General features: G+C 34.6%; 1 protein-coding gene and 1 long non-coding RNA gene across 2 annotated transcripts; one reads left to right on the forward strand and one right to left on the reverse strand.

Annotated features, from left to right (window-relative positions):
• Positions 1 to 1,582: 1,582 nt before the first annotated feature.
• On the reverse strand, positions 1,583 to 3,942 carry LOC127728359 (uncharacterized). Its single transcript, XR_007994095.1, has 2 exons — positions 3,783 to 3,942; positions 1,583 to 1,984 (listed from the first exon to the last, which is right to left on the reverse strand). It is a non-coding gene; the product is annotated as an uncharacterized LOC127728359 (long non-coding RNA).
• A 3,839-nt stretch (positions 3,943 to 7,781) lies between these two features.
• LOC127727697 (zinc finger protein 160-like) lies at positions 7,782 to 13,537 on the forward strand. The gene is made up of 2 exons (XM_052234812.1): positions 7,782 to 7,822; positions 11,373 to 13,537. Exon 2 carries the CDS (start codon positions 11,411 to 11,413, stop codon positions 13,535 to 13,537), a length of 2,127 nt encoding a protein of 708 aa, XP_052090772.1. The 5' UTR covers positions 7,782 to 7,822; positions 11,373 to 11,410.
• The last annotated feature ends 461 nt before the right edge of the window (positions 13,538 to 13,998 follow it).

Raw genomic sequence — 13,998 nt, forward strand, 5'->3', positions numbered from 1 at the left:
GTTTAAAAAATTTGTCCGATGACCCCGCCTTCCAACCATCATGGCCGACTTGATGCAGTTTTTGGTTTATATCTCTGAAACTAAAGCATTTAGAGCAAATCTGACAGGTGGCAAAAATGTTCATCAGATTTAGATTTATCTGCCCTGAAATTTTCAGACGAATCCAACAACCTGTTGTTGGGTTGCTGCCCCTGAGTTATTAATTTTACAGAAATTTTGCAGTTTTTTGTTATTATCTTAGATATCATTATAATATCTAATATCTAATACTATTAATTATGAATTTAACCTTATTTTACATGATTTCCAAAGCATCAGTAAATGCAGGTTAGCGACACAGGCTCTTGAGAGCCTCTAGTTTAATTTATTTATAATTTATTTATTTATATTATGTTTAATTAAATGGCTTCATTTCTGAGTTTTCAAAATACCCCTTAATGTATTGGCAAGTTAATAGGAACACATTCCCTCTTCTATCAACACATCTTATGATCTAGCAATACCTGCCACATCAGATCCTGTCTGAACACTTTGTTTCGACAGGAGCTGATGTGGCAGGTATTGCTAGATCATAAGATGTGTTGATAGAAGACATTAAAAATACTAATGATAATCAAATGCAATGCTAAAACTATGCTGTAAGCTTACATGAATATTTTACACATGCTATATATACATGATATATATTGTTTAAAAAAAGTTATGATGAAATGTAATGTGTAATTTAATTAATTACTTTAGTAAAGTAATTGTAATTTAATTAATTACATTTCAAAAACTGTGTAATGTGTAATTAGTGTAATTGATCATTTTTGCAATGTAATGTGTAATTTAATTAATTACATTCCAATGCAATTGACCCCAAGTCTGTTCAGTACATATAACTTCACCAGGAACGCCCAAACGCCAAAATCTTGAAAGCATAAAAACTGATTATCAGGTTTTCCAAACGTCAGCTCAAACATTATGATTCGGTCATAGGCCGGGGTCAAGGGTTTTGAAGTCATTTAGCCGTTTTTTGCAAATTTATGAAAAGCTGAACAGAATGGTTCCAGCAGTGGGAAGACAGATAAAATTGTGTATGAATTTTCTGTGTACATTAAGTTTTCAATATAAGAAACAAGGTCACTGTCTACTCCTTTGACATGCAGACCGAAAGAGGAACAACAGATGAATGCAAAGTAAAGACTTTGGGTGTGTTAGTTGCATTGGATTAGATATTTTACCGTTGAAAATGTTAGAACCGTAGATGCTGATTAAGCTTCGTAAAACCATTGGCTTTGATTCAAATAAAAGTTTAAAAGATCTTCTTTCATTCAGACAAAGTGTTCCTTTTTTACATTGTCATTTTGTTTCGACTTATGAGTCTGAATATTTCTTTGGTATCTTTCGCCTCTCTTTTACGTTCTGCCAATTTTCTGGATTAGCCCTCAGCTGAGTTATGTGTTGACAATATCAAGGAAACAGTCATTTACGTATCGTGTAGGATTATCTTTATATCTGGACGATGAGCAGAACTAGTTTTGTAACTCTTTTATGATCTGTGGATAAAGTAGAAAGTAAAATAACAAAAATACCGAACTTCCAGGAAATGGTTTATTATAGGAATGTGATACTGCATGCAGGTATTCATAATTATTTAAAGAGCTGTGTACGTTTTAAAAATGTATACGTTTAATAAAAGTGTATATCGTCCAAACCGTTGTTAACAAAGTCAATCTCTTCAAAAGTAGTACAGTAAAAATATCCACATTTTTGGAAAAGCATACACATTCTAAATTCCATCTATCAAGCATAAATATCCTCACTATCATGTCTTGATCTTATAAATGTCTTCTGTGAGATAGCATATAACGTATCCATGGTGACATTAAAGTGGTGTAGCAATCCATAATGTTAACATTCTGTGGACATTGCAATTGGTCTACTATTTGCTGATATATCTTAGGGTTTCTCTTTGAAACTTTCTGTAAACTATGGATTGCTGAAACAAATTGTTTATCATTAAAAAAAAAACACGTTAACACAGGAAGGAATGGCATAAGTATATGACATAACATGAAAAACGTCATACAAGTGATATGTTTAGCTAGCGATAAACCCTGGTTTGACCCACCATATTCTTCAGAAAATGCCGGGAGTATGACAGTTGTTTTCCAATCGTTCCGTTGATTGATATAATCGAGGTTTTGGTTTTTGTCGGGTTTTATTGACTTCCCCTTTTTGAATTTACCTTGGAGGTTTACTTTGTTAAAACATTTTTTGTAATATTTTTTTTTTTCATAATTGTGCATCTTGGAGAGATACGTTGAAAAGTCGATTTTAAAGGGGGTCTCGTAGGTTTGACAATGTAATTAATGTAAACAAACTCACTTAAAGCCTAGACTGTATTTAAATGTTAACTGCAAAAACATAAAATCCATTTATCAGCAAAATACGGACAAATCAGAACACAATATTCATGAATTTGATCTCGATAGTGTCTTTTGACCACGAAGAAGCTTCTGTCCAAGTTTTGAAATATTCCACGAAAGTTTGAAAATTTTATTGATATCTGAAAAACTCAAACTTTATTTAAGTGTTTATTGGATACATAAGAACAAATGTGTTTTGTAAAAACAGCCAGAACAGATTGGTTACATTTTTTTCTGTTCACGTGCTAGTCACAAAAAATATATTAGAACTTTTAGTAAAGTGATTTTCATTAGACTAGAATGAAGGCAAAGTTAACAAGGTGTGTTTTGGAGACGAAACACGCGTCTGGAGTACAACATTTCAATATGAAGAGCTTATTTGGAGAGAAGGTCAAGTTCTTATTTATTTTTTTTCTATTGAAAATAAAAAAGTGAAACAAAATACCCCTGTATATATAATAAAGCAATAAGAAATTTTGTTTAACGGTTTGCGACATCTTAAACAATATACAAAATAGATTATGAAAAAGCTATTAATCACCAGGCAACTTTGGTTTTCGGATCCAGTATACCCATTTAATATGGAAACAGATTTGTTAAAGCAGGTCACACCAAAATACTCAATAAAACGTTTCTTAAATCTGAACTTAAATGGCTGATTAACTGATTGTAGAACACCTAATGAAAATGACTTAAAGTTTTTTAAAGTCAATACTGACAATTTTATTTTGTAGTCAATAATTCCTTGCTGCTTAACTGTATTTTGTCCAACTTTCGTATATTTTGCTTTGAAATATTTTTTCCGAAAAAAAAAAATGTGAGGCGTGCGTACATTTACAAACAACAAAACAAATCAATTATTTGAGGAATATCAAATCAAAGGAAAAGTGTGGAAGATGATTATCATGACTCTTAATTGCAAACTTGACGAAATGCTAAGCAAACCAGATTCCACAGAAAAATTAGCCATGTCCCAACATGAATATTTGGAACATAAAATTAGAATTAGAGAAAGGAGAAATATTACACTGCTACATTTGTGAAAATATTAACATATAAGCACAATGTTATGACTCTCAAATTAGACCATGGATCAATTCGAACGACTGATTACAGCAAATCAGGACATTTGGAAACATTTTATACAAAAATACCGACCAATTAGACAACATTGCACCCCAAATAAAGATTTGTAGAGCTCAACATACAAACCCTCAAACTGCAAGTCAATGTTAAGGAAATGGACATTTCAAAAACTATCGAACTCGTGACACATAAAACTTTAAAAAAACATCGAACGAAATAACAAAGGTAAATTATTGTTCCCTTCAAATGAACACTTTCTCTAAGTAACTAAAATTAACGTACCCAGAACTTTCATGCCGCTATTTCCTAGTGGTGCTGATGTCACTCCGAATGCATTTCGATAAAGTACTAAAATAAACAGGTATAATGTAAGTATATCTCTGTTAACCATTTCGTGGACGAATCTGGTGTATCTGTCCGAAAACTATTTCAACAACGTATATTAATGATAATTTGACGATGCGTAGTGTCGTCATATTACCAAAAAAAAATAATTAAATTTATATATAAGAAAGGTCTTGATGAATAATAGATATAATGACACCTACTGCAATTCAATGATTAATTGTAAATGAGTTTATTCTTACGTCCAATTAATCCCGATTGGCAAACGAATAATACAAATGAAATGGACTCGTTAAACCCAAGTGTTGGGTATAATTACATACGTTATAACACAAATGTACAGTCAAAGGGGGAAAATCAATTGGAGCGGTTGAGTAAAAGCTTAATCATAATGGTTTTAATTTTATAAAAAAAAATATTACTGAAATCATCATTCGTGCATTTTTTATAACTCTTCCTGGGTTACATAATGAAATAGAAAAAAATCCAAAAGTCACACTCTATCACGATTTTACAAAAACCTGCACCGTGGGAAAACTCTACCACAGTGCTTAAATGATAGTATGATGTAAACTCTATCCTTATGTGAATGTTCGGCTTTAATTCGGCCCATTAAACTCTTTAAATCAGCGACATTTCCTTGATTTGTCACTCCACTACACATGATCAACCAGACTCAAGCTAGCGAACAATAAGATGCATCAAGCTAGCGAACAATAAGCCAGCGAACAATAAGAAAACGCGCCAACCTGATCATGCCTAAAAACCGAAGACTTGCAATAACACCAAACGTCCATTGAAATCTGATGACAATCATTACCAGATGAAAGACGAAATGCAATTCCATTTTAACACAAACAAAGTTAATTAGCAATTCGTGTATTTAATACAACTTTTTTAAGCCGGCATCTAAAATTTCTTTTAGCTAATCCTTTCTCTTTTTCGTGTTCTCTGAATAGAGATGGGTGTGTTGTCTTTATACTAATGAAACAATTAATAACAACAGTTCACACTAAACTAGTGTAACGATACAATTAAATCTTCTAGATTATATATAAGTTTGAAAAGAAAAGAAAAAAAAACCCGACTGATTTTGGAACGTCAAGTATTTTTTGTTAGATTTTCTGTAGAAATAAAAGCTGATAAGTGTTATACGCAGTTTTCTTCTTTTGTCAAAGAACTAGTACATTTTTCTAATTATTCAAAAGTATGTCGTCACACTGGTAATTGATTATTATCTTTCGATAGGAAGAGTGATTAGTGTAAGAGTGACACACTTATAGAACGAGAAACGAATTGACATAAAGATTTTTGTTTAATCTAAACGACATTTTTTTTGAATCCAAGATTATGTAAATCTGGACCCAACCCCCTCCTAACTTTAATTCATAAAAAGTTCCTACGGCAAAACTTTTGTCCACACTAGATGCAAGTGATACGTATTGGCCTAAGCTTGCCTGAACCCAAAGACCCAGGTGGGTAAAGTTATAGAATTTCTACAACTGAGGTCCAAAGTTGGGGTATGGCGACCCTAACCCTCCCAACTTAATTCGTAACAAAGTCCCTAGGGCAAAGCTTTTGTCCACACTAGGTGCAAATGATAGGAAATGGTCTAAGATTGCCTGGACCCAATGATTCAGGTGGATGAAGTTATAGAATTTCTACAACTGAGGTCCAAAATTGGGGTATGGCGACCCTAACCCTCCCAACTTTAATTCGAAAGAAGGTCCCTACGGCAAAGCTTTTGTCCACACTAGTGCAAATGATAGGAAATGGTCTAAGATTGCCTGGACCCAATGATCCAGGTGGGTAAAGTTCTAGAATTTCTACAACTGAGGTCCAAAGTTGGGATACGGTGACCCTAACCCCTCCCAACTTTAATTCGGAAAAAAAGTCCAATCGGCAAAGCTTTTGTCCGCACTAGGTGCAAATGATAGGCAATGGCCTAAGGTTGCCTGGACCCAAAAACCCAGGTGGGTAAAGTTCTAGAATTTCTACAACTGAAGTCCAAAGTTGGGGTATGGCGACCCTAACCCCTCCCAACTTTAATTCGAAAGAAGGTCCCTACGGCAAAGCTTTTGTCCACACTAAGTACAACTGATAGGCAATTGCCGAAGGTTGCCTGGACCCAAAGACCCAGGTGGGTAAAGTTACGGAACTTTTTTAATTGAGGTCCAAAGTTGGGGTATGGTGACGCAACCCCCTCCCTTCTTTTATTCATAAAAAGTCCCTACAGCAAAGCTTTTGTCCACCTTAGGTACAAATGATAGGCAATTGCCTAAGGTTGCCTGGACCCAAAGATCCAGGTAGGTAAAGTTACGGAACTTTTTTAATTGAGGTCTAAAGTCGGGGTATGGTGACCCAACCCCTCCCTTCTTTAATTCATGAAACCCCCAAGGGTAACTGGGGAATAGAAGTATGGTCACCATTGGTCTTCCTCCGACCGGCAGTAAAACCCTCGCCAAAGTAGGGCGTCCGTTTGGCAGTGCGAGATGTACAAATTTGCAGCCACGTCTTGTCAGAATGGGGACGTTAAATCCGATGCCTCGTGTAAAGAGAGTGCCACGCTCTTTGCACGTAGTAGTAGTAGTAGTCAGTAGTCATCCCTGTTAGACTAGTCGATTTTCCCCCCATAGGCATAACGTTAAAGCCGCCATCTTGGATGGAGGAGGGAATTTTCGATATGGGTCAAGTGGTCATTTTTTATTTTTTTTTAATTAGTAACATAATTAAGAAATTTTTGTGTGTTCTTAATTAATAATTAATTTTGACAATTAATAATATAATTAAGTAGATTACTTTAATTCCTAATTAATATTTAGTTTTGATAATGGTCCGAGTCTGATTAATTACTCCTCTTGTATGGCTGTTAGAATTTTAACAGAGGTTTGACCAAATCAATTAACACAGACAAAACGTTAATTGTAGATGACCAGAAGTAGAATAAACAGTATATTATCATGTGTATTGGGAAAAAAATTAAAAGAACAACGTATATCAAAATATTTATCTCAACTTAGTCTAATTTTAAATGACCTACTTAACGAACCGTACATTCAATGTTTACATGAGTATTAATAGATGTACACAATGTATGTGTAAATTAATGTTATTTTTATTAACAGTAAATATTGTTTTTTTGTGAAACTTGGGTGATATAATTTCTGCAATGAATATAATTCTTAAGAGACAGTTAATTGTTTCAAATGAATATAATTTAGTGATAACTGGGTCATGTTTTATATTTTGACCATGTTGACGCTATCTTTAACTGGATTATACTGGTTTACACCTGTGCATAAATATACATTATGTCTGGTCACTGAAATCCTAATTTTAGTTCGATTCATCGTTTTTAATAAGACTAAATAAACAAATTAATACAAAAAAACTACAAAAAAACCACACACACACACACACACATACCACTTGTATTGTCATTTATAAATAAGTATTAAAGAAATCAGTAGACCTGAACAAAACAATCAGATCCGTTTGTTGTTGTTCTTGTCTATGGAGAGCTCACCGTTACGATAATAATTGTAAACTAAAATTAATCCATATGAAATAATCGATAATTATTAACGCCAATCAGTTCCATGAACAATTATGTAGCGTTATCCGATAATTTGGGCACATCCATAGATTGTAATTATGTTAAATGTGCTTTTCTGGTAGCAGTAATAAAAAACACGACTTATCAACATGGCGAACATATTTAACTGAACAGGTAAATTTTTGGGGAAAATTGGTCAGTCCATTTAAAGGGGGATTAAGCACTGAATGAATGTTGATTTTCTGATTTTTTATATAATTCCGTGTTTAAATAGATTTTTAGTTTATGAACATCAGAGTTGTTATCCCTAATGATGAACCGTTCCACGAACCACTATAAATACGACAAAACTCAGGTGAGTTCATGCCTCTTGAGTTAAAGTTCCAACGAGCCACCACGTCATTTCAAACTGACAATAGTTGTAAGTATTTAAATACCATAAAATATTATGATATATGGAGGTGAACCAATTTTCTACTTAGAAAAGTGTTAGTCAAAATCTCAAAGAGTAACCCCGTTCTAATGGCAGAGAGTGTGGTCCTTTCTGCTCGCAATTGCCTTGGAATAGATATCAACACACCATCTCTGTTGATATAAGGGTACTTTGAAAAAGGTGATTAAACTTTTAACATTAATGAAGCAAATGTATTTTAATTAGAACTAATCATAATTGCAAAGTAATTATACATGAACATCTAGAGTAGATTTCCACGTGTATGTATGTGAATGAGGCTCTAGTTGAGGTCATTTAGCCAATAGCGGATGTTTGGTGCTTGACATGATCTGTCCACTGCTATGAGTCTGACTATTCATCCGATCCTACACATGCATGGTCTCGTTTGTCGAGGGGAGACTCCGCCCTTTTAGGAGTCAGCGTGAAATCTACCGAACGTTTCTTGTAAAGGGCATCAGAAATGTTTAGATTTTCATGTATATTTACTTTTTGTAATATGGTGCACTAGTTGATATATTCGAGAAAATGCATATACTTTAGATAAAAAAAAAAGGTTGGTATAAAAAGAATAAACACTGTTAATTTAATTTTTTTTTTTATTTGTAATACAATTGTAAAAGAAAATAATGTACATTTGAAACTCATTTATGAGTTTAATAGTCTTTAACATCACTGGCTTTCACCCAGGAATTAAACTTGTTTGGCCAATTTAACCATTTGATATAATATTGTTTATATGATCCTCTTCCTTTGGTTTTTATCACTTTTTCAATTTTCCACAAGGAATTATCTTTGGTGTTTATTCGTTGAAGTTCAGATTCGTAGTAGGATCCAGCTATTTCCTCTCCATGGTAATCTTTGATGCGATATAAAGGTGTCATGTTTCTCCAAAATCGTCCGGATATCGTAAATACCTCACCAGTCCATTTTTCGTCATATTCCCGAGAAAAAATATTTCTCAAATATGTAAGTCTTACTCGATCTCCAAGTTTAAACCTAAAGCGGTACTGTTTCTTTAACTTTCCAGAATGTGGTCTTGAAAAATATGTCGATAATCGAACAGTTTCTTCATTTTCTTTTTTTACTTCAATGGGTGCCATGTCGATAGTGCTATGAATAGTATGGTTGCATCCATCTGCAAAGCTTTGAAGCTTGTCTATGTATCTGTAAGACTGATTGTACGAAAAGTATCGATATATTTTCGTTTTTATAGTTTTTATAACACGCTCGGACACTGATGCCTTAACCTCATTAAATGCATAAAAATGATTAATCCTTTCCTTTTTAAAAACTGTCTGAACTCTCTTTGCCTTGAACTCCTGTCCCATATCCGTTCTTATTCTATTTGGAACTCTTCCAGCTTTAAATATGTCTTGAAATGCAGCTGCAACAGATTCGCCTTTTTTATCTTTTAATTTACGTAGCCATAAATACTTTGAAAACACATCAATGACTACCAATACGTATTTATATTCTTTATTGTATTTTGAAAACTTGACCATATCCATGAGATCAGCAGACCACTGGTCATCTATGCCGGCAACTACGATTTCCGTTCTATTCTGTGGTCTTCTTAATGGTCGTTGTAAACTGTATGGTTCCTGGCTTTGTAACCATTTTCGTATCTTATATTTACTAATTTTGAACTTCCCTTCTTTTTGTACATAATTATAAAGTTTGTCTGGTCCCGAAAAGCTAGCAGAATTTGACGGAATGTAGTAAATGTCCTTTAGATATTTCTCCCATGCAGACATGTTGTCAACACAAATATTTAAATGGATATAATGAAGTCCGTGTTATACAGTATGTTATAAAGACTATTCTTCCTCTTGTATATCTTCGTCAGTGTCCTCTTCATCGTCCTCATCGTCGTTATCCTCATTGTCACTATTCATTTCAAAGTAATCATCATCAAATAATTCATTAAATTGATGTCGATTTTTCATGAGAATACGCCGAATTTGAGTTTCATAATCTGTATCGTCTTCAACAACATCCTGAATTTGTCGTAAAATGTCAGAATGCACATTGCTTTCATCTAGGGGAACGATCAGTTTCAACAAATCAGTATAGCGTTTAAAAAACTGACGTTGAACAAGATGGGTTATTTTTTGATTGCTTCGTTGAATGGCGTCCTCCTTATTCATACCCTCTTTCACGTACTTGTCATATTTCTTATCCCAAGTATCTTTTGCTGTATCAATGGCTGCATTTAATAGGGTTTTATATCCTTCATTGTCGTCTATATTAACATCTTCAACTTCACTACTATCGTCTGAGCCACTATCATATTTAATCCATTCAGGGACCGACTTTTTAGAAGGATTCTCGTTACCTAGGTCTTCGTTGTCTCTTTTCCTCTTTAAAGATTCGTTTTCTGGACACCAATGTTTGATATGTCTTTGTAAATCGTGCATGCTGTCAAGCACTACTCCGCAATCGTCACAGGAGGGCATATTTTCATACGTCTGTTCACTAGGATCGTCTTCATAAGAATAAGGAACGGCTGAATGCTGGTCTGTTTTTATATCCTTTGAAGTAGGAATGAATTCATTGCTCTTTGATGGTTGTTGTTGTAAAACGTTAGCAAGCAGTCGATTTGATTCTGGTGTCGATGGTTTTAAATCCAGAAGAAGATATCCAAATGGTTTACTAGTTGATTCTTCAAATTTTTCTAAAAAGTATGGTCCTTTTCCAGGATACATTTGTCTACCTAAAGTCATTATCAGTTGTTTATCGATAGGGTTATTAAATAATACCAAGTAATGACAATTTCTTCTCTGTGTAGGATCTTTACTGAAGTAAAGATTTTGATTTAATACTACAACTGATAGATTCCTATGATGGCTTCCTTCCGTAAACAAGTCAGTGATTCTAGGATCTTTTGCTGATGTTGACATTAAATCGTCCAAAACTATCATATTTCTTAAACTTGAATCCAGATAGCTATCCTTCTCTAAATCAACTGGTATTCCTTGTACGAATTCAACATACGGTTGAACAGTCTTTTGTATTTCGTCGTAGAGTGGTTGCCAACGTCTGTATAGCCATATTATTCTCTGAATAGTGGGCTGAATAAATCTTGAATTCTGAAGAAGTTTTTTCACAAAAAATGTTTTGCCACATGATGTAGGTCCGCTCACCGTCATCGTGAATGGATGTTTAAACACAAAGTGTTCTGTTTCTTCCTTCTGCGGCGGCGGCGGCGGCGGCGGCGGTGGTGATTCTCCCTTTTGCGGCGGTGGCGTATCCTCATCACGCGGCGGCGGCGGCGGCGGCGGCGGATACGCATGACTGCCCTGCGGATATGGTTGAGTGATTCCATGTTTGTTTCTATGATGTCGCATCATAACGTCTTTTCTAGAAAATTGTAGTTTACACATGGGACACGTTTTATCATCCATCTACTCTCTTTGACAATCAATCGTTAAATGAGTATCTTCACAATATTTCAATATTTATGACTATCATGGAACTATGGGTAAAGTTAGACTATTTAAATCTTTAATTTTTTCAGAATCAATTCCTTTGTACTAGAACTATAAAGAAGGAAAGATGGCAAGAAAATACGAATGTCAACAATGTGGAGCTTCATTTTCTAAACTTGGAATGTTGATCAATCATCGTCGACAATTTGGACATAAAGATATATATCCTTGTACAATTTGCCAGAAGACATTTGGACGAAAAGATAATCTAGATCGTCATATATTGAGACACCAGGATGAATCTTTATTTCAATGTAACGACTGTGGTATACTGTTTTCGAGGCATGACAATTTACAACGCCACAGAGAGGAAAATCATAATCAGATTGGTAGAGGTTTGAAAAGACCAGCTGAGGATGACCTTAACCAAAGTTCAAAACGTCTAGTAACCAGTAAAGACGACCCTGAACAATTCTACGACCTACGTGTTTTGTCAACACAGCATATGCATAAATTTAATACATCGACTACTCGTTACAAGGTATCGTTCAAAGAATTAGAAGTTCATGATCTACCTAAAATATTGAAGACATTACGCTTGTTATTTGCATCTATAATTAGAAATATTACAGAGTTCATGCAGTCAACAGACCTCATACGATTGTCAGTCCAATGCCCAGAGTTGGATTTTCCTATCACCATACCTTTCATGAAAGTCTCTCAGCTTTCAGTTGAAACATTACTGCATGAGATAGAGAGAGTTTTGCAGTCATATGAACAATTTGTGTTGGATGACACGCTTGAAATTGAAATGACACACGTCGTGCTTCCAACAGGGGGAACGAAAAAGCTAAGTAAATATGTTGACTTAGAGCGTTTTTTGAAGACAAAGCAGTGCATTATCAGCATTTCAGACAAAGACGATATATGTTGCGCCAGAGCATTGATAACTGCAAAAGCATCTCAGGAAAAACATGAAAAATGGGACAGTATACGGAGAGGTTATGCATTGCAAAAGAAACTTGCCATCGAGCTGCACACACTTGCCAAAGTTCCCCTTCATAAATGTGGAATTGAAGAAATCAAGAGGTTCCAGACAGTTATGACAGATTATCAAATTTATATTGTATCAAAGGAACATTTTAACGGAATCATCTACCATGGACCAGAGGCAGAAAAAAAGATCTACTTGTATTTCCATGATGGTCATTACGACGTTATTACTAGTATGCCTGCCTTCTTAAGTCGAAGTTATTATTGTGATACATGCCAAAAGGGATATCAACATAAAGAAGAACATCGTTGCAATAACATTTGTACATCATGCCATAAAATACACGAGAAAACAGAAGAAGATTGGATATACTGTAACGATTGTAATCGTCATTTCAAGGGAGAACATTGTTATAACCTTCACATACGGACAACCAGCAAAGGCCACTCTACCTGCAATTCATACTATCGGTGCAAAGTTTGTAGTCAAACTATAAACAAGAACATGCACAAGAAAACACATAAATGTGGAGAAAGTTACTGTAAGACTTGCAAAGATTTCTTTGAAGTTGGACATCTCTGCTTTATGCTTCCAGTTGTAGGCGACAGACAGCAAAAACATAAAGGTACTGGAAATAGAAATCAGGACAACGAAGATATGTCATTTCCTGTAGACGAAAGTGACTCTAATCGCCAAGTTTACATATTCTTTGATTTTGAATGCACCCAAGATGATTTGTTAGAATGTCCTGATGGCTATCAACCAGGAGGAGACAACTCTGGATGTAAAAACTGCGGCACAACTAAATGTGGAGCTTATGAACACAAACCAAATCTATGCGTTGTTCATAAAGTATGTGTAGAATGTTTAAAACAGGAAGTTACACAACAAAGTGAATGCAAGATATGTGGAAAGAATGAGCTTGTATTTAGTGGAATAAATACAACAAATGAATTTTGTCAATGGCTTTTTTCTGGAAACAATAACGGAGCCACAGTCCTCTGTCATAATTTCAAAGGATACGACTCTTTTCCTATTCTTCAATTCCTGTACCAGAATGGTGTTCTTCCAAAGATCGTTCCAAGCGGAGCTAAAAACATGTCCATTGAAGTTCCTTCATGCAATATAAGAATGATTGGCTCCATTAATTTTTTACCTATGGCACTCTCAAAATTACTAAAATGTTCGGAATTAAGGAACTACAGAAAGGGTATTTTCCCCATCTTTATAACAGGAAAGAAAACCAAAACGTCGTGTTAAATCATCTTCCAGATGTCATGTTTTATAACCCAGACGCCATGAGATCAGGGGATAGAGAAGTATTTCTTGAATGGCATCAGGCTAACGTGAACAACCTTTTTAATTGCTCTGTAGAACTTCTAAAATACTGTCGATCAGATGTAGATATGTAGGACTCAAATCTATGGTGGGTTCCAAATCTATGGCGGATTCCTAATCTATGGTAAATATGACGTCATGCCATCCCAAATCTATGGCAAAAAATTTACACTCCTAATCTATGGCAAGTTTTTTAAATTTTCTAATTATGACGTCATGCCATCCCAAATCTATGGCAGATTTTTTACAACCCAAATCTATGGCAAATTTTGTAATTTCCAAATCTATGGCGGATTTTTGTTGATTTAAAATCTATGGCAAATGTCGTGCAAATGGAAAACAATGCAGTATATACGACCAATGACTTGTCTAAAACAAATGGA

Source organism: Mytilus californianus, unplaced genomic scaffold, assembly GCF_021869535.1.
Source record: "Mytilus californianus isolate M0D057914Y unplaced genomic scaffold, xbMytCali1.0.p SCAF_2, whole genome shotgun sequence".
Classification (NCBI taxonomy): Eukaryota; Metazoa; Mollusca; class Bivalvia; order Mytilida; family Mytilidae; genus Mytilus; species Mytilus californianus.

What these genes read in the sequence shown, in the direction of transcription:
- LOC127727697 (XM_052234812.1), top strand. Translation starts at nt 11,411, where the DNA reads ATGGCAAGAAAATACGAATGTCAACAATGTGGAGCTTCATTTTCTAAA.